The sequence below is a fragment of the Euprymna scolopes genome, chromosome 14 (genome assembly GCF_053919585.1).
Source record: "Euprymna scolopes isolate OS-2025 chromosome 14, ASM5391958v1, whole genome shotgun sequence".
In the NCBI taxonomy this organism is placed as follows: domain Eukaryota; kingdom Metazoa; phylum Mollusca; class Cephalopoda; order Sepiida; family Sepiolidae; genus Euprymna; species Euprymna scolopes.
Genome location: NC_136495.1, coordinates 119,960,264 through 119,982,343, shown reverse-complemented (window position 1 = coordinate 119,982,343; position 22,080 = coordinate 119,960,264). Strand labels below are relative to the sequence as shown.

General features: G+C 32.4%; 1 protein-coding gene across 12 annotated transcripts in view; it reads left to right on the top strand.

The window, feature by feature from the left end:
• The window catches only part of LOC145293255 (vinculin-like), a 317,004-nt gene that overhangs the window by 244,546 nt on the left and 50,378 nt on the right, over window positions 1-22,080 (top strand). For 5 of the 12 annotated variants that reach the window (XM_080139838.1, XM_080139837.1, XM_080139835.1 and 2 more), the window contains exons 18-19: window positions 6,191-6,337; window positions 14,499-14,543. The exons of 3 other annotated variants lie outside the window; for them this stretch is intronic. In XM_080139838.1, coding sequence (XP_079995964.1) covers window positions 6,191-6,337; window positions 14,499-14,543 — 192 coding nt within the window. The remainder of the gene's footprint in view (window positions 1-6,190; window positions 6,338-14,498; window positions 14,544-22,080) is intronic. 4 more of the 12 variants (XM_080139841.1, XM_080139836.1, XM_080139842.1 and 1 more) reach the window with 2 other exon arrangements.

The window sequence follows — 22,080 nt, the reverse complement described above, 5'->3', positions numbered from 1 at the left end:
CCCGTATAAAAACCGGGTAGGCACAGTTAGTGATACTTATAAGTTTTGACATGTATAAAAATATTCTTGCTTCATGACGTTAAACTTCTCAAGGTAAAACCCCAGTATAGTCACATCTGGTGTCCAGGTAGAAACTCTTCCTTTTTATTGTCTCTCCATGAGGTCAGAGTTTGACACAAGGTTGAGTTTTAATGTGGAAAAAATCCAGCTGCCCCAAAAGAGGTATTTTGGATTGGAACAAAAATCACCTCAGTCTAGGATACACTTTGTTCCTGATCAGAAGTCCAAGGAAGATTGTCCATTGTCACTGCTCAAAAAACCTATTGTAGCTTTTTTTTTTTTTTTCTGTAAAAAAAAAGCATCTACTACTCTCTAATCTAATAACTCTCATCCCTACTGGCGATAAAAGAATATTTTAAAGTTCCTGGATGGAAAAACGGTTGTTGATTTTTTTTTTTTTTTTTATCACAGTTACCAACTTAAAAGAATAGGGAAAAAAAGTCAATTCTTTTACTTTTTGATAACTTATTAATTACGAATTATTCAGCTGAACTTGGATTCTCGTCTTATGCTCTATATTGTTCAGCTTATATTCAAGAAGAGTTACTGACAGTTTTTTTAGTTTTTTTTTTTACAAAAGGGTCACCACTCGAGGATGAGGATTAATGTGTGCATGATAGTCATTGAGACAATAACATAGTAATCGTTAATAGTGGAAATTTGGTATAATTAGATTATTTAAGAGGACAGTTTAATAAGAACTTGTTTATGTTGGATTTGAAGATGACAATATTATAGTCAGCTGGAAAGCAGACTTGTGCAACAGTTTCATGGGCAGGCAAGGAAAGAAGCTTTGTTCATGGAATCCATGTTTAGATTTAGGCACCCATTGATAGAGTGGGGAAAATTTTTGATAGTGATTTCGGCTAGACAAGTGCTTTATGTGAAAGATTGGCAAGGGGAGGGGGAACCATAGATTGGATCTCAGTCTAGCACTTGCCATGAAAATAATGATAGAGCAGAGACAAGCTCATAACGTCTCCTCTGTGGGAAAGAGGTTGCAGAGAATGGGAAAGGGCATCGCCTACTAGATTACAAAGTCTGTTTTGAATTCTGTCAAGGCAGGATAGGTATCTCCGAGCAGCTCGTGTCCAGATGTGACAACAGTATTCTATTTTAGGGTGTACTTGACTCTCATACAAGTAGGGAATTGCATCGGCAGTGAACTGAAAAGTTAAAAAAAAAAAAAAAAAAAAAAAGTTTTAATCCATGGTATTAATTTTTAATCATACTTCTTATTGATTAAACCTAGCTGGCACAGTTTGAGTAAGCTGCTTTGTTCATACCAGTCTAGAATACATCCTGGACAATCAGTTTGACGGTAGCCTTGTTTCTGTAAGGCTGAAATATGGTTCTGTTCATTTCTTGAAGGTTCAACCTCCCAGGTTTTACCTACTCTCTTTGAGAAGGGGTTAGAGACTCTCCTACCGGAAAATGTTAACTGGGCTGCCCAAGCAATTTTTGTACCCCAAAATGCACTTCTATTGTACTTGCATTTCAAAACCCCACTTGACCATGTATCTAACATCCTGGATAGGAGATAAACTCTTATCAGTTAAGGCTGATATCTAGAATTGAAGCTATATTTAATTGAAGACAAGTTATAAGCAATATCATAATGCTTATTAGTTGTTTCCAAATGCGTGAAACCTTGTCATTCAATTAAGGAATGCATTTCTATAGCATCATTTCTGCTGAATACCTACAAAAATAAAAAAGAAGAAAAGAAACCTTGTCCTATATATTATCTGTGACTCATATTTTATGGAAAAGTGGAATCAATTAAGTCTGAAATAAAAGAATTACAAGCTCAGCTACTGCCTTCCACCTTTTTTTTTCTTTTTATTTCTTAAGTTCTTTCAGAAATTACCTACTGCTATTAGACATGGGTTTAAGACAGACGATTGTTAAATATAATAGTTTTAATTGATTTTCCTCTGTTTAACTTAATCTTACATAGAGCTACAATTTTGCATCACTCTAATTGTTAATTACTGTTTTATAAGGGGGGGGTGAGAGGTGCATTGTATTCACTCTTTTGGGTCAGGGACAACAGTGCCTGTTTGGATACTTCTCTCTTAGGCAGCTGCAACTTCTGGAGGAGGAGATAAATTTAATTAATTTAAAGTATCTCGATGAGAAAATTTGAAAACCTGAAAATGTTGTGTAATGATAAAATAATTTTAATTTACTTTTTTTGTTAAAATCCGAATTTTTGCCAATAACCTGGATTTATCAAGGAGCACACTTAAATCAAGCGATTACATACACGGATTTCAAACAGCACCGATACAAGACGTATTTTCTTTTTGGGAGGCTTTGACCTCTTATAACAACATTATGAAGAAAAAGAAAAAAAACTTAATTGGGCTAATCTTTCCTTGATAAGCCAGGTTATTAGTGAAAATTCGGATTTTAACAACAACAGCAAAAAAATAAAAAATTATTTCATTATTTCACATTTTCAGGTTTTCAAATTTTCTCATTTAAATTCATAAAAAAAATGTTTTCTAAAATTTGTGACTTTACATTTTTTAAAGTATCTATTATGATACGTCACCGCATTTCATGTTCGTAGGTACGCTAGCACCTTTCACGCATATTTAAAAAACACGAGATCGTCTCATTAGCAAAGGTGGTGATTGGTGAAAAAAAAAAAAAAAAAAATCCAGCTTTAAAATTTATTCTAAAGTGAATTGTTAAAAAATCAAATTGTTGTCCTATCAACTACTGCACAATTTAAAATACGTTTTTAAAAAAATGTTATTTGTTTTATTGACTTGAAGAATATTTAACTGACAATTAATTTTATGGTAAGAAGACAGAATATTTATTGTTTTAAAAAGAATTAAACTACAAGTTTAAATAAAGAAGAAATATTTATTTGGTGTTTATTCAGATTGGCACTTATGGCGGCAATCAAAAGTAAAGAAAATACAGAAACATCTGTATTATGTACCTACCAGTCACAGGATAAAGATGCAACATTCCTCAAATCACATAATTTGATCAAGTAATTTTGTTTTTTTATTCAAGAAAATCAAATTTTACTCTGTTTCAATAAGGGTGAAAAGGGCATCTAATGAATTGGTAGACAAGAACGGTGATTTCCAATGGCAGACAATACCTGACAGTGGAAGCCAAATGATTTTATTTTGTTCACGAATCTGTTCCAGCTTTGTGTCCACTGGGCAACACTGGCACACAGGTCCTGCTAGTATTTAATAAAAGTAGATAACTTTTGACAACTTTCAATCTAAAATATTGCAACAGCTATAGAAATTTTGGTCTTTATTCAGAGTGACGCTTATGGCAGCATTTAAAATTAAAGAAAATACAGAAGTGTCTGTATGATGTACATACTAGTCACGGACCAGGAACGAAGATAAAAATTTTTTTTTAAATCCCGTAACTTGATCTAGTAATGTTTTTTATTCAAGAAAATTAAATTTTTCTCTTTTTCGATGAGGATAAAATTAATGAAATCAACGAATCAGTAAACAAGGGCAGACAACCCTAATGCACATGGAAACTGAAAATAATCACTGATTACTTCGTCTTATGTTCTCCAGAGAAATTTGGCCTCGCTTGTCATTTATCGGTAAAAAAATGGATAAATTTGTTTGTCGTAAATAAAAAATAATAATTTTTGATTTTCGAAATATAAAATCTTCATTCCATGACAATTAGGTACAATATAAGTTTTTATTTTTGTTTATCACTATCAAGTGCAAATCTGAAGAAGCACCATTTATTCTATTCATATTAACTCTTATTAATCTGAAAATGACTTTTTTTACATAATTAAAAAAGGTTTTGTTTTTTTAATTGTACTTACTATGACAGACATTTATTATTCAAAAAGATTATTATTAGCAATAAATTATACAAATTGATGTAGGAACTACACTTGAATTTTTATATGGCCCTGTTATTTATACCCATTTTAGTATCTACAGGGTGGAACGATAAATTTATTGCCCTAAAGAAAACAACACTACAGCTTTATTTTAAAACTTTTATTGAAAAAATCAATTTAGGAAACTATTATATAGCCACCTTCAGCCTCCATCACCACCTCAATACAGCTCTGGAACAAGCGCCGGCAGGAGCTCAATGGATGGCGGCGATCAGGTGTTGTGTTGTGGGAGGTTATGCTGGTGTTGTTCTTGATGTATGACCAAACAAAGTAGTTCAGCGGGTTCCGGTCAGGGGAGAAGGGGGGGTTCAGTGAGAGAAGGGTATAAAATCGTAGCACTCTTTCTGAAGCCAAGCCCGGGTCTCTTTGGACTTGTGGGCCGACACAGTCCTGCTGCCACACTCAGGGTCTGCCAGTGGCCACCTGATTGCGCCAGAGGATCACCGCACTCTTCAGCACATCCAGGTATACTTTTGGTGTTGACTTTCAAGCCGACTTTGAAGATGTGAGGTGGCATGATGTGACCCTCACTTGAAACCAAAGACCATGACCATGGCAGGAAACTTTGTCAAGCTGTGTCCTCAATCATTGAACCATCTGGATTTGCATTTTGAGGGTGGTGGCAATGGTCCTGTTATAATAAGTTGGATCGGTGGAGAGTATGTTGTACAGTGATGCATCTCTGATCTCACTTTCAAACATGATAGAAGGCTCCTGTGTCAATTTCAGACATGACAGAAGGCTCCTATTCCTTAAGGGATTTGTACACAATTAGCCAACTAGTAGATGGTCTGTAACAAAACAAAAAAAAAACGGTTTTCATCAAACGGAAATGGAATCATGTTGTCTTTTTTACGGCAACAATTTTATCATTCTACCCTGTATTTTAGTATCTAATGTTGCACTTAACTATGAATAGATTTCCTTGTTTTAATTTTATTTTATGCTTAACTATAAGTTTAGCATAGGTCTACAATATTGCAGCACTCTCGGTATCAAACTATATACGGTGATATTAGATTAAATTTCTTAACCGTCAGTGTACTAGGTATAGAATTTTTCTACTATTCTGCTGTTTATTTTATTATTTACTCAAAAAAAAAAGTTTTCACATAAGTCATTATCTATGATTTCTTGCTTATAATAACTCGACTGTTCTCCCAGAGCCTCCTAAGATTTCCACCACTTACCATCTCTTTTGATAACCTTTGCAATTTATTTTGCATTATCATAACAGCCGTTTACCATTGATTTCTTAACAATGACCGTTAGTTTTTGGAATTTTAGTGATGACAAGCTACCACAAGGTTCTAGTACTTTTGTACTCTTCCAGTGGTGATCTGGTCAGTGTTCCTCATCCTCGTTTTTTTTTTTTTTTTTTTTTTTTTCAGTCTCCTTCATGACCATTTTCTGTGGCATTAACTGAGGCTGGTGCCACTATAAGTTTATTAATTTAGTATTATTACTATTTACGTGAAACAGTGGTGATTTCACATAGTAGCAGAATGGTGCCAGATCATTAAATGCGGATAAGATTATGCAATTTTGTGTTTTATGTTTTCAATTAAAATGATTCTTTGTTTTTGTTTTGTTTTTTTGTTTTGTTTTTTATTTCGCAATGGAGGAATACAATTTTCAATTTTTATAGGGTCAACTGACCCAATTTTTGAAAAAAAAACGTTAATCTATGATCAATTATAAAATCTTCATCATATCAATCATGTTCCACAATTAAGAAATGTCCTTGTGCTTTTTCAGTTTACAAATTATTCTGAAACAATGCATTAATTCCCAAATTAAGATACCCCCCCCCTCACTTGATACACTACTTTGGATTTTACAGATTTTTTTTCTAAATAGTAGCATACAAATATATAATATCAAAATATGAATATTTAGAAACAATCCTATGCTGAAAAAAATGCTCAATATTCAAGATAGAGCATCAACATACGAGGGAATTTAAATAATGCAAATTAAGTTTACAAAATTTATTGGATCATTAAATGTTCAAAAACAGGAAATATAAGATTTTTTCTTTAATACATAGATTAATGAAAAAATTCTTTACTGTATTCCCTGTTTTTGAACAAAGAATTTTGTAAATTTTTATTTTACATCATTTAGATCCATTTGTGTGTATGTGTGTGTGTATAGCAGCTTTCACTGAACATTGCTTAAAAAAGTCTAAAAGTGTGTTGTTATATTCAGAAAATGCAAATGCCCCTGCATCAAAATCAGCTGAGGAAATCATGGAGGATTTACTTGCTGAGATGGAGCCCCTGGCACCTCTCCTTGCACTCCACGAAGGTATCAACGAATGTCCCAAACTTCCTGAAGAAGTAGTTGCTGAAGGAGGTACACAAACTCTGTGTGTAGTGGCAACTCACTTGCATGAATCTTGTAAACCGTATGAGAAAAAAAAATGGCTTTCATTTTTTTTTTTTTTTTTTTTTTTCCTAATAAATTTAGGGTTTTTTTGCTTTTTATCCAAATTTCCTAAGTATTTTTATTTTTTTATTGTCATTTTTAACATTTTGATTATTATCTAATCAAGTCATTAAATTTGGTTGTCATCTTACCAAGATAATGCTTATAAAAGGCCTGGCAACTGGGTGGGGCAAGCATGCGGGAATCTAGATTACTAATTATTAATTACTGCAAACATTTTTAAGAAAGGACTTGTTAATAATATCCAGTGCTTAATTACTAATTATATTTATCAAGAGATTCTTTTATATAACTATAACCATCAGCGACTTATTTCTATAAATACACATTAAACAAAAACAATCTCTACCATCACAAAAAAACTAGATACACTAAAAACACTTTCTTTCAGCACAATAACACATTTAGATAATATTGAAGAAATTATGGATATTTGTTCATTTTTTAAATTAGGATTGATAATTTCTATTATTTTGATTCTGCAGACTACTGTTCTCATCTGTATATCGAAAGCCAACTTTCACTGGACAACAAAATTTTAACTCCTGCCATCCATATAATGTAAAGAAAAGAATTGCCTACAACATTGAGCAAAGGCAATATGTAATAACAGCAATATATATATCAAGAGGAAATGTACAATTTAAGAGAAATCTTCCACCAAAATAATTATCCATAGTATGACATCAGCTCAAAGAAATTGGAACCAAATACTAAAGGACATTACCCCAAAACCCTGCAGTTTTTATGAAATATGTAAAGGGTTTGTCGGAAAAAAATTAAGAATATGTAATCCATATGACATCAGGACAGTATTCAGAAATGACTCAACTCTCCAAAAGTATCTTGTGCAAGTCGGCACTCTTACAGAAAAAGAAATCATGACAAAAAAAATGTATTAAAGTTAGACATGTTGCTTACTAAAAGTAAGACTAGAACTGAAAAGCTGTAATATGTGGAAATGTTGAAAAGTTGGGTATGGCTGATCACTTATGGAGGAAAAAGGGTGGAAACCATTTACTTTTATTGAATGAAGTAAAATTTATTGACAGAAGAACAATGGAGAGTAAGATGACTCAAAGAAACAGTATATATGTTGGGTAACAATGATCTAAGTAAACTTACTATAGAATTAAATACAATATGGTCACCATTAATTATTAAATATATGTTGTAATACATATTGATCTATAGTAAGATTGTATATCTAAAAACAAGAATAGGTTTAAGGCTCCTAAAATTCATACTAGAATTGTAAGTACTAAGTAAAACTCGGTTTTAAGTTACCTTCTTTTTGGAGGTTGAAGGTTCAATCATCAGTGCAACTAATTCTAATAATACAATTTCAAATTACTCGAGACTTCTACCCTGTCATGGTTGGCAAAATATGAGTATGTTAACCTCAGTGGATTAAATAAAGTGAAATTTCATACAGATTCTCAGGTTTGACAAAATACACCTGAAGAAGATTACGTCGGCTGAAACGTTGTGAGAATAACATTCAAGTTGAGAAGTGTAGTTTAAATAACTCGAGTAATACATCTGAGAATATTTCTATTGATTGATTTGTCTATTTGTATTGATAGGTTAGAAAATATGATTGTACAATACGGCTAGAAAGCACATTTGACATTTTGTAAAACAATTTATCAACAAAATCTGAAATTATTTTAGATAAAACAATGAATCTTTTCAAAAATATTCGTGCCATTGTTACAGAATGTAGACCTAACAAGCAGAGTTCAATTTCCACTGGATGTATCGCAAGGAAAGATATGAACTTCCACACATGAGGGGTGATAATGATTTGTCTCTAATTGTTTAAAGCATATGCTGTTTTTGAAGTCACCATGTATCAAAGCTAGAAGGCCACTCTAAGATAGATGTTAGGTAGATGATTACATAATCAGTTATGGTGGAACTAAGTTAGGGCTAGATTATCTAAAATGAGTCAATAGAAATTTATTCACATAAGATTTGAAGATAACCATGTTATAGTCAATCAAGAAGCAGATACATGGTATTGCATTACACGGACAGACAGTTCTAAGAAATAAACTCTGCTCATGGAATTATTTATTTTTAGGCAAAATGAGTGAGGAAAGTTGTCGGTGTTTGTTGTAGTTAAATGAGTGTTTGTTGCGAACGTTTTACAGGCAGGGACCATAGATTGGCGCTACAATAAAATTAATTATAGAACAAGAAGTAGGGAGGCAAAAAGGTTGTTGCCCATTAAATTTTGAAGACGGTTTTGTACTCTGTCAAGGCAGGAAAGAGTGCTCTTATAGGCTCCGCCTCAGATATGGCATCAGTATTCCATTTTAGGACATACCTGATTCTTCTACAGGTAGAGGATTGTGTCGAGAGTGAGATCTCACCATTTTTCCAGTGATTTTTGGCAACGGATCTGATGTGGGTTTTCCATTTCAGGTCAGGGTAAAAGGTCAGCTTCAGGGTGCTTCTTCAAGATGAGCCATTTATTTCAACTTGGGTAAAGTGGGGGTATAGGTGTTGATAGTGAAAAGATAGAAGTTTGGTTTTGGATGTATTTAATATAACATTTTTTTACCCAATTGTACCACATGCTCCAGGTCGGAGGAGAGAGAATTGGAAAGATCCTGATCTTTGTTGACCTTTGAAGTGTTGAGATAAATAGTAGTATTGTCTGCATAGATGTCGATAAATGAACAAAGAATATGATTTGAGAGGTCATTGATGAAGATCAAGAGAAGAATTGGTCCCAGGATGTATCCCTGAGTTATGACAATGTTAATACTATGACCTTCGGATTTTTGCCAACGACTACTTTAATAAACCTTTCAGAGAGAAAGGATTTTATGGTTGAGGACATTTCCAGCTATTCTATTGCTGGAAATCTTATGAAGTAGACATCTATGCCAAATCCTATCAAATACCTTAGAGATGGCAATAGCTATTGCTCTGGAAATGAAGCCATTGTAAGCAGATTCACTGATCCTGTGTGATATTACCATTAACACATTAGTTGATTCTTCAGAATGTAAATCATATTGCATGTCGCTGAATAAATCGTTTTTGCTGAGGTGGTTGACAACTTCATTGTTTATCATGGACTCTAGCAACTTACTCATGACACACAAGAGGCTGAAGACTAATCCCTTATATTTTTAAATATTTAGCAGACTGTTGAGATTTTCCAAGGTGTTGGGAAGCATTTTTCTTTAAGACAATGTTTGAATAACTTTGTTAGCATAGGGACTACTTCCAGTTGCAGCTTTTTGAGCACAATAATTGGAATGTCAGAGCCAGTTGATTTGCTAAAATCAAACTTGACAATTCTGGAAATCTCTCGGACAGATATGTGGATGTTGCTTAGAGTTTTGTCAGTCCTTGGAGGAAATTCATGGGTTGGGCAGCCATTATCACACAGGGTGGAGTTTGATGTGAAGTTCTTAGTGAACAGTTTGGCTTTGTTGAATGCTGACATTACCTTAAGTCCGTTGATGATAGTTGGAATAGAAGTTACGCATCAAAGTGTCGATACATCATGATACAGACAAAGGAAATATTTTGTACAAAATTATCCATAGTGATTGCAGATTCATACTTTTTCTAACAACATAACTGCAATAGATCTACAAGAATTTGAACTCCACGTAGGTTGACTATCAAAGAATGTATCTAAAATTGAATTAGTTGAGTAACTCCCTTATCGTTAATTATTTATACAATGTGTAATGTAGAAATTGTAAAGACAAGATACTTCATTGTTAAGTTAAAACTTATACAGTGAGGGAGGGGAGTTAAAAAAAAATTTTTTTTTTGTTTGCTTTAAAAAAAAAAAATATTTAACCAATTATTTAAAAAAAAACAATAAAAACTGTTTGGAATTTTTCACCTTACTCCTTATCCTCGTCCCCTTTCTTAATTGCAATATTCTGAACTCTTCTCCCTTTTTCTGCTCTACCATCTTTATTGCACTGTTCTTTTTACATAGAACTTCTTTTTTTTTGGAGGGGTGGGTTAGTCTGTTGTCCTTATCAAGGTTGATTTTTATACTGTGCTTTAGCCAATGGGTTATCTAACTTTCCTTGTGTATGATATATCATGGTGTCAAACTGTGACATTAATTTTTCAAAAAAATATCTATTTCTGATTTCTATGTAATTAGTCTTTCCTGTCTAATATTACGTTCTGCTGAAATATAATGAAAATATATTAACTAATTCCAAAAATGCTATTAAAAATGAGCAATATATGACCTTTTCTATCAAATCTGCATATCTCATGATAATATATACATTTTAAATTTATGCACTTTTTTTTTTGTTTGTTTTTTTGTTCATATATAAATTGAGTGTTTTAAGTTTTGTCCCAGTTTTCTCATTCTGGCAATGCTGCATTCTGTAAATTTGCAAACAAATCTCTATTCAACAAAATGTTTCAACCAAAACCAATATTTCATTGTGAAATTCTACTCATAAGATTAATGGCTCGCTATGTGATGAGTGTAATACGTGAATCCTTTTGGTGACCTATGACAATGCTTTTCTTTATATTCTTTCAAGTTGATGATCCTGAAAGCTGGATCACCTGAAAAGAAAAATAAATTTTACTAAAGATTATGTAAAATTCATTTCTTATGCTTCTCATCAAAATTCTAAATGCGAGCTGCCTTCAATAATTTTTCAGGCTTTTTCGTATGGATGCTTTTATTGATAGTATGCACATGAAAATCGAGTCCCCTTCGAAGTAATCTCCTTCGGATGCAATGCACTCGTACCATTCCAACAACTTCTGGAAGGTTTTATAGAAATCCTTGTGTGAGCATGCCAATAACCCTTGTCACAGCCGCCTTCATCTCCTCTATTGTCTCATACCGACATCTTCTCAGGTTTTCCTTGAGCTTAAGGAATAACTAAAGGTCACAGGGAGCAAGGTCTGGACTATAGGGAGAGTGAGGAACTGTCTTGATGTCCATTTTGGTTAATTAGTCTTTGACAAGGATGGAGTTGTGGACTGATGCATTCACACAAATCTTCTGCATTTTTAGTTCTTCGCAAATTGTGTGTACAGTTCCCACACTGACATCAAACTGTGCAATTATTGTTTCTTATAAATACACAATGGTCCTTATCCATGAAATTCTTTATTTGGCCAATCAACATTGGTGTTCTGACTTCCTTACTCCTCCCACACCTCATAATCCCTCACAGATTCTCTGCCTTACTTAAACCTCTTATCCCACTCAAAAACTAATGCTCGATTCATGCAAGATTGTCCAAAAGCAGTCTGAAGGATTCCATACATTTCTGTGGTATTTTTTCCAAATTTAAAACAAAATTTTATTGCATATCGTTATTCTAAAGTGTCCTCACATCCAGATTGCATTTTTGAAATTCACCAGCTCTGGCAATCTGGTTTTAGTAGGGTGTATTCCAATTCGAGCCGTACCTGTTCATTTGAACCTGAAATTATAAAAATTGGTTAATCATCTCATAAGATGTAATAGCAATAACATACTGAATTTTCAAGAGTCTATAACAATTTTAAATGACCGTACAAAAAAATTTGGAAACTTATTGAAGGCACCTAGTGCTATTTAAAAACTAACATGTTGTTAAATATCACAGGTGATTATATCTATACTAGTGCATAAATATAATCAGAATTTTGCTTACAAATACATACAAAATCTTTATTATAGTAATCTGTCATCATAAGGTGAAATCACAAACCATTATAAAACCAGTATCCTATGGATAAATTTATTGATATTTTGTTTCTTTGTACGTGTCTGGAAGTTGATGAGGGATCAAAAATTCCATTATGGGCGTTTATGGTTTTAAGAAGTTGGTTGGATCCATGGCTAAAACTAATAACTATCACAAATTTGGACAATTTTTTTTTTTTCGTTTGTTTTTTTGTTTTGTTTTGATTTCATTTTTTATTTGTTTCGTTTTCTTTTTTGTTTGTTTATTCCTCTTTAAATTTGTTTCATTTCCGTTTTTTGTTTTGTTTTCCGTTTTGATTTTTATTCATGTTTTATAATTTTATATTTTACCCCTCCCCCACCTTTTTTTTTTTTTTTTTTACTTCTGACGTTTCTCCTGATCATTCCCCACACTCATATTTGGCTGTAGGGACAAGAATGTCAGTTTCTTCAATATGACATAAAATCACAAAGATTTTACTTAGATTTTCCAAACTAAGACAAACATTTATTAAGAGTAATTGTCTGTACTTTTGAGATGAGGTGTTTTCATTTATTGAGATTGTCGGACTGACTTCCTCATCTTGGTTGTTATAGTCACGTTTTGGCCGTTTTGCCCTCAAGCCTTCATCAGATGTTTAGTATCGAACTGGGGAACCGTTTATTAGGAGTCTCGAACCCAACCCTTTATTATTATTACGGAGGTACCGTGTTCGGACTCCAGCTAGGCTCTGGACATAGTTGCTGATTCTCTGTTTTGAATGTTACTTTTCACTGCCTTCATTCAGGATTGAACTCCGCACCTTTGGATAACTGTAAACTTTGATACAACGTCTAGGACCACTCGGCCATATGTCACTAGGACAAACATCTCTTGATATTGTTTCAAACAAACAGGATTATGTGAAGATCTGTTATTTTGTTTGGAAATTGTAGTTTGACATGCATTAATTTGCGTATCAATAAATTAGCAGCGTTAAAAAGAACGTGGGAAGAGAGGTCGAGTGTTTGGCACCAAAGAGAACATGTCAGAATGTAAGAAGTCGTGCGAATGCTAGCAATCTTTTTTTATTAGATTATAAGCATTGATTTGGCATTAAAAGTGAGGTTTATGTGACAGATGAACATTGAATTATTTACAGCTGCCGTATGCATATCATGGAGAATTTTGAATAAGCATAAAGGAGTCAAACATTTTGAAAATTACTGTTATGGAGAATTTTGAATACACATTTAAGAATCGAACTTGTGCTATAAAGCATTTTGAAGAATTTGAGAGCCAGACTTGTGGAAAATTATCATGTTATGGAGAATTTTAAGTAAACATTCAAGAGTCAGATTTTTGAAAAATTGTTGTCACTGAAATGGAGATACTGTGATTCAAATTAAACATTTTGAAAATTGCCGTCGCAGAGTGAAGTCCAGCGGCGTCTGGCAGTATAGTCAGTGGTTAGTAGAAGCCCTAGGGATGTGAGTACCGATCTGAGCACGGGTTTACATGTAGAATTATCTTTAAGGATCAGGGAGGCATATAGTTTGATATGCATTAATTTACATATCAATAAATTAGTGTTAAAAAGGATGTATTCGGGAGAAGAGAGTCAAGTGTTTGGCACCAAAGAGAACACATCAGAATGTAAAAAGTTATGTGAATGCTGTTAATCCTATTTTCATTATTAGATCAGACATTTCTAGTTTTTCTGTCATGTTTATTTACATATTTAACAATGCTTCATGGATTTTATTTTCTGTAGATAAATATCAAGGTGGTTGTAAGGTTAATAGAAGAAAACTGTGCATTAATCTCCTGCAAAAATTAAAAATATTTCATTTGTATCTCCAATGGTTTTGAAAAATAATCTTTGAAATTTTACTCCATTTTATGCATTTTGTCAAATTTATTTTTTGTCCAATCTGTGACATCAGACCTGAAATGTATTACTTTGACGAGTATATTTATTTAATATATATAATTTTGATCAAGTATATCTGATGAATCTTTTATATAAAACAAGGGAAATAAGTTGTCTATTGTAAACGAATATGCGAGTTAAAATATTTACTAATCTGTCTACAATGGTGAGAAAGATTTGTGGAGGTTTTCTTTATCAAACTGGGTAATCTTGTATAAAATAATCTCAATTATTTCTTTCAAGATTTTTATTGTATTTGTTTCATTTATTTTTAATTTTTTGCAACAAGGTTTCGAGAAGAAAAAAAAATAAATAAAAATTGAGCTTCAGCTTCGAAAATAAATTAAATGAAAATTTTCTGGTGGTATTTTTTGGAGGGTATTTGCCTATACAATCAACTTGCATTCATATTGACCATTGTACCTCAATTTTAATGGGTTCAAATTTTGATTGCCTTCTACAGTTCCTGACCAGCATGCAACTGATGGAAGAGCCCAAGTTCCAGAAGGTATTGCTCTACTACCAACACCATCCTGAATTCTAATGTTTCATTTTTATTTACTTTTAGCTATGCATGTAACATATTTCTTAAAGTACTTTTGCATGTGAATGAATGTGTCTGTTAATTTATATATAAACAAAATTTCTGATTTTTATTTTCTTTATTTCTACTTTTGAATGTTTTTGATGAATTCTTGGAAATAACACTTGATGAGAAACAAAAGTCTGATCGAAATTAACATTTTTAAAAAATATTTGGGATATTTGATATATTTGCCATTTGTTAAAACAATTACTTTTAATTTTATTGCTTTTATGTACTTAGTAAAAGATTGAGTAACCATCTCTCTGGACAAGTTCACAATATTAGAATTAAGTGAAAAATGTCTGATTGGCCTAATGGATACAGTCATGGACTATGCAATCAGCTACATTGAGCTCAAATCAAATTGTCTTTATTATGGTATTTATTTTATTTTTCAAGGGACACCTCACTTATCAAGGCTCGAAGGCCACTCTAGGATAAGGGTTAATGAATGTAATTATATAGGTTATTATAGGTTGATGAATATAATTACATAATTTCATATATATATATGATGGAGCAAGCCTGTTATTTGCAATTATTGTAACTGGTTGGGAAGCAGGCCAGTGGAACAGTGTTCCACAGGCAGGTAGTTCTAGGAAAGAAGCTTCGTTCATACTGTTGAAAAAGGTATGAAACTTCAATTTTATCCTCCAACTCAGACTTGATTCATCACTAAACATACTAAAATCAGATTAGTAAATGCAGAGTATCAGACCCCCAGAATATTTTAAGTCAAAAGCATATTGTGTGAAAATATAGATCACACAGCTGAAGTTATGAGCTAAGAAAATTTGAAGATTTTTTTTTTTCTTATATCTTGCTTTCATTAAAAAAAATGGATCAAATATTGTAATTATGTTGCATTTATTTATAGTTTAGATTTCATTAAAAGCAAACATAGATTTTTCAGTGGATAATTTAAACTTTCCTAGGAGATCTTTTTTTTTTTTTTTTTTTTTTTTTTTTTTTGTAGGAGGGGGTTGTATGTGTAGATATAAGGTAACTTCCTCTCCTATAGTAAAGAAACAATTATTTCAGCCCACAGGTTCCTATCAGTATAGAAAGTATAGTATAAAGATAAGCTAAAACTTCACACCATATCTGAATGTTTAAAAATGAGTGATACTGTATTTTTTAGTTTATGTTTAGACTTGACAACATCCTCTGGGCAAAATATAATTGTAATGTGCTAGAGGAAGTTACACTACAGCCTTAAATATTTCTTTTGTACATTAAATACATTGAGCTCTCTAGTCAGAAATATGACAGCTGATATATATTTATAACTTTATATAATCTGGTATTAGACCTAATCTTTCTATTTGAATTGCATTTGAAATCTTGAAACTTTAATATCAATACCAATATATATATATATATATATATATATATGACAGTGCTTGTTACTTGCATCAATACATGTATTTCCTGTTTCAAATCACTTCAGAGCCATACCGGTATCCAAGGAAATGAATTAGCTGATTCAGCAGCAAAAACTGCCTTAAACATTCCAACGGATTCAAATTTCAAAATCTCTACTCGGATCTTAAAAAAAACATATCAATACATACTCAATGAAACAAAAAAACAGCAACAGAAACACGGTCACACTAGCAAGAATAAAAATGGGACATACTCATTTAGCCCACTCATACCTCTTGAGAAAAGAAAATCAGCCCATTTGTAAAGTATGTCAAACTCCACTCGCACATTCTACTGACTTTATAACAAGAGATAGTTTATATAAAGAAAAAAAACATTAAGGATCTATTCAAGAAGAACAAACCCAACACCATACTTTCATATCTTAAAAAAATTAGCCTTTACCAAAAACTTACAAATGAACATATTACTTATATGTCAGGTTAGAGCAGGGAGTAAAGGCCTCCTAAACTCATAGATAATCGGTATAAAAATGACCCAAAGGGTTGACATGCTGTAAAACCCAACAAAACAATCACTTCAGAATCTGTTTGATGTTTCTAGAAATCCTATATGGATGAAGATATATTTACATAAGAGATTGATTTCCCTTTTATTAAATGGACTAGCCTGGATGCTCGGCATTGCCTGGGTATTTGAAGGTGTGTGTTGAGCAAAAAAACAAAGTGGTAGAAGGCAGGCAGATTCGAACCCGTACTGTGAAGGAGGAAAAAAATGTGAAAAAAGTGACATCTTTACTGTTGCGTCCATTGCCAAACCGGAAGTGGTGAAAGTTTAAATTAAGGCTAGTCAATCGAAAAGAGGGGATGACTTATAAAAATATCAGCAAAAAATAAAAAATAAAATAAACGACCCCCTTCCTGTAGAAAAGTGCCCAGTTGAGGGTGTAGGAATTAATGTTTTTAGCCAATTTTTCAATATTTATCATCCGAAGGGTCGAGCTTCAAAACGATACTGATCTCGTGAAAATCAATCACCTCTGTCGAAAGTTTTAGGTAGACATACATACTTTAAACAGACAGATGGGATTCATATTATAGATGGTAGGATAACTTCCAAACAGACTTCATATTTTTTACCTGTAATATTTATTGAATATATTGCAATTGAGAAATAGATGGTGGGGTGGAGGTGTAATGGGAGAAAAGAAAAAAAAAACTCTTTATGTTGAATTGTCTGTTAAGCAACTGTTAATATTTTCATCGAGTTATGATAACTGGAGTATTATTTTGTAAATGAGTGCTGGGGTTGGCTCTTAGACAATTGTGGCTGTCAACCATAAATTATGATTGGTTAATAATGAAGTACCATCATTCCTATGCAAATTAGTGCCTTAATGAACATGCAAAGTTTGAAAACTATGCTACCTGTGATGTGAGAAACCCTCATCTCCAAACTAAGAGGATATAACTCTTGATCAAATTTGATTAAATAATCCGACTTCATGGAGGTTTTTTTTCCCTTGTATATTTGTTGTGTCCTAACTTATTTCATACTTACAAAAATACAAAACCTGTTGATCATTTTACTCATGACAATAACTTTGCATAATTCACATCACATTAATCAGGAATTTATTTATTTAAAACTAAAATATTGAAAAAACCCATGGTTAAACATTACTATTGGCAACATTGTTTAAACAAAATACAGTTGGGAAATTAGTAAAAAAAAAAAAATGTTTTGCTAGTGCTTCTTCAGAATAAGAACAATAATCGAAAGCTGCAAGATTGAATTTCTATAAAAAATTAACGTTATCTGCTTAAATATCATGTTGCAATAATAGTAATTTTTTACGGTATTTTTACATAACATATGTATTTTCACAATCTAGTGACTGCCATCGTTTTGGGGGGAAAATTTAACAAGGCAAACTGTAGTTTACCTCCCCTATTGATCTGTCTATTATTTAAGTATAACTTACAATTCATTTCAAAAATTATTTTCATTAATAATTAATTTTCTACTTTATCATTTTTCATAATTTTTTGATATTGTACTAAATTCGGCATGACAATTAGATACCATTGGTTTTAATTGAATTTAATTATCTCAAATTTTTATCTTTGTTCTCATTTTGAAGAAGCACCATTTTTTTTTTCTTTTTTTTTTTACCTACTTATTTGTGTCTCTTTATTTAAAAAATTAATAATTAAAATAAGATATAAACATTTTAAGTTACCGTAAATATAGGTTCTGGGCGAGGTAGCCAATTTTTTAATCACTTGTTTAAAGTATTTTATGTCCTTTGAACTAATATATGCAGTAATTTTATAATGCTTGAATATTAAATATTTTTAAAAATAGGTTACACATGAGCAATTCAATCAAAATAAATTGCTTTTGATTAATTTTCCAACTGCATTTTGTTTAAAATAATTTCTTGCCAACAGTTATGTTTAGCTCCACCCCCAAGTGTAAATGGGCTTTGCTTGCTTGCATTTAATCAAACCTGTTGTGTAAAGTCTCCATGGTTTCTTAGTCTCTACAAAGAGAACACTCTTCGGTAAGAAGCTTCTATCATCATTAGATGAGATTGCTTTGCAAGAACTTGAGAAAAAATTTTTTTTTTTATCAAACTTATCAAAATGATTTTTTAAAGGAGAAAGTGTGATATCTGTTTGGTCAGTAGGTTTATGTCTGTTGACATTTAAAGTAAGATAGTTTTCTTTCCATTTTTTTATTTTTTTACCGTTCATTTTGAAACGACGATGTGAAGCTAATAATATTTTAAATAAATGCACCTTATGCATTGTGTGCATACATATATACTGCTATGAGACATCAGTTGTTCTTGCGAGTTGGATCACTGCATCCCTGGTTGAGAAAGTTTGCATATTCTGTGATAGTTATAAGACTTTTGTGTACAGCATTGTGACTCTGTGGTAGGGTCTATGTTCCACTTGCAATGACTCTGACTTCAAATTCTAGATCTAAGTGTCCTAGTGAAAAGCCCTAAGGAGGGCACAATTTGAGTCTAGACTTTTTGTTTTTGACTGTTTTATGGTGTGTGTGAGCTTCAGTTTGATATGTCTGATTGTTGGAATTATTATATATATATATATATATATATATATATATATATATATATATATATATAATATCTGATGATTGCATCTCTCCACACATACACTATTACTCAGTAATAACTCTTGTGTGGGCTCCTATGATCTTATGAATCGAGTGATGGCTCTTTTTAAACCACCCACAGTTTTGCATTTCTTAAATAGAATTCAGTTGATGTACGAGTTTGGATGTCAACATTATTAATGTTCAAGAAAAAATAAATATAAAAAAGTACTCCATATAGCAAGTATAGCGCTGAGAAAAAAAAACAAATAAAAAGCAGAAACTATTATGTCTGTAGAAACTTTTCTGATGACCCTACAAGTAAGATTTTGTTTTTTAATTCGATGATCTATCTCGATCATCAGAACGTAAACTTTTCAGTGTGCCTATTTTATTTTTATAACTGTTGAAACCATTGTTATCTCATGTTTTACTAATATTGGAATCGGTTTGATGATCTGTTAATCATGTTTTATACTAAAATCCAAGCACCAAATTTGATGCCATAAAATAACTGCCCAACCTTTTTTTTTTTCAAATATTACAAATTCATAAACCTTAATAAAAAGAAACCATTTTTGGAACTGGTACACACTTTTTAGTCTTTTGCTCTATCAGCCTTAAAAGAGATTTCAAATATTAAATCCTCAAAATCAATGTTTTAATGGCATTCATTCATGCAGTAGATTGCCCCTCTAGTTGATTATGTGACTGGTGTTAACATTGTATTGTCCAGTACTGCTTGATTGAAGGTCATTCAAACATTCCCAGACTACCAGGATCATTTCAAAATGAAAGCCTCCAATTTTTTTTTTTTTTTTTTTTCAAAAAAGTTGAAGAGCTGCAAAGATAGAAGTGGTACCATTAAAATTAGTGACTTTTTGTGTCCCAGAATTTATTTTTCTGCGTAGTCACCACCATTCACAATGCACTTTTACCGGGAATTCAATGACACATCTCTACTTCTGACACAAGTCCACTACAGGAGTTGCTTTCTTAGTCTCACACCATCAATATCTGCAACAGAAAGATGAAACTTTCAGATCATTAATGCACAAGTTCAATCATCATAACGATGCAATTTGCATTCCTCAGAAAAGCCAGTGTTGGTTAGTCATACTGAAGAGATTTTATTTGGAGTGCAAGTACAATTTGATTTTGAATATCTAGTCAGGGTTGTGATTTTGAATATTTGTCCAGGGTTTACTTCTAGGGAAAAGTATCCTCATGCTAGGTTGTCCTGACAAAGTCCGGTACGGTGAGACCTTAACCCTGCATCATTGGAGACTCGTTTTATTTTTCTTCAAAGTTCTCAGAAATCAAGAGGCCTCCTTCCTGGGGCTAACGCTTGATCTCTATATAAGATACATAGATATTCAAATATTTCATTAAAGTTCTCCTTTACATCTCAAGCACAAAGTTAGTAAAAAAGTTTAACATAATTTTTTCCTCTCCTCAATTGACCATTTAAATATGTTATAGTTTATCTTTCTTGTGACTGAATTCCTGGACAAGAATTCCCTTTGTCTGGTGGAGTATCCAGCTTTGTACTCTTACTTGAGGTAAAATCACTTGAAGAAGGTGCACCATTCCTTGTAACAGCAAATGTTGGTTAGCCATACCGAGGAAATTTTATTTGGGCTGCGAATACTATGTGATTTTGAATATTTAGTCAGGGTTTACTTGTAGGGAAAAGTATCACCATGCTACGTTGTTCTGACAAACCTGTGTATAGAGAGACTCAAGACACTCGAGGACAATGTCTAGTAGGCATTTAAGTTCTCCCTTTTTTGTTTTATTTTACTTCAGTCGAAGTTATCAGAAGTCAAGGGGCCACAACCTGGGGCTATGAGATACATAGATATTTGAATGTTCCATTTAAGTTCTTTATTCCTCAAACATTGAGTTAGTAAAGAAATTGAGAACATAATTTTCCTCTCCCCAATTAACCATTTTTATATGTTCTAGTATATCTTTCCTTTTGGTCTCTTGGTTTTACTGGATTCCAAGACGAGAATTTATCTAGTCTGGTGGAGTATCCAGCTTCGTGCTATTACTTGAGGTAACATCACTTGGAGAAGGTACACCATTCCTCGTAAAAGCTAATGTGGGTTAGCAATAGTGATGAGATCTTATTTAGGCAGCGAATACTATGTTATTTTGAATATTTGGTCAGGGTTTACTTCTATGGAAAAAGTATCCTAATGCCAGGTTGTTCTAACAAATCCCTGTACAGAGAGACCTTAGACACTCGAGGACAGTGTCTAGTAGGCATTCAAGTTCTCTCCAATATGGCTTGGTTTGTGCTGAATCAAATTTATTGTTGCATGAATCCTACTAAAGCAGATACTTGTACACAAAGAGAAAAAATGTCAGATTAAAGTTTTAAGACTTATGTTAAAATTCCCAAATTTATTGAGTGGTCAGATTTGTAAGTTAACGTCATGCATGTTTTTTTTATAAACTAGTTATGGCTTATTCAGGATCAAAGGCTACTCAAGGATAAAGTTTGACAGGTGGACAATGAAATACCAAGGAGATTAGTAATGATGATTGTGAACTGGTCAGAATGGCTATTTAAAAGGATGGTTTAATAAGAATTTGTTTACATTAGACTTTAAAAATCGACATCTTTAGTTAGTTGGCAAGCAGTCCTATGGTATCTATTACACAGATGGGTAGTTCTTGGAAAGAAACTTTGCTCATGGAAGTTCCGTTTAGTTTTAGGTACAGAGAAAAGAGGAAATTATTAACACTGATTATAGTTAAGTTTTTGCTGTGATTGTTTTACATGGAGGGAGGGGGGTCACAAAGTGGAGCTCAGTCGAGCACATACAATTAAAATAACAAAGTAGTGAGAAACTAAATATGTCTATTTTCTGAGAAAGGATGTTAAGAGAAGAAAAAGGCATATGTTATTAAATCGATTGACACCCAACGAAAG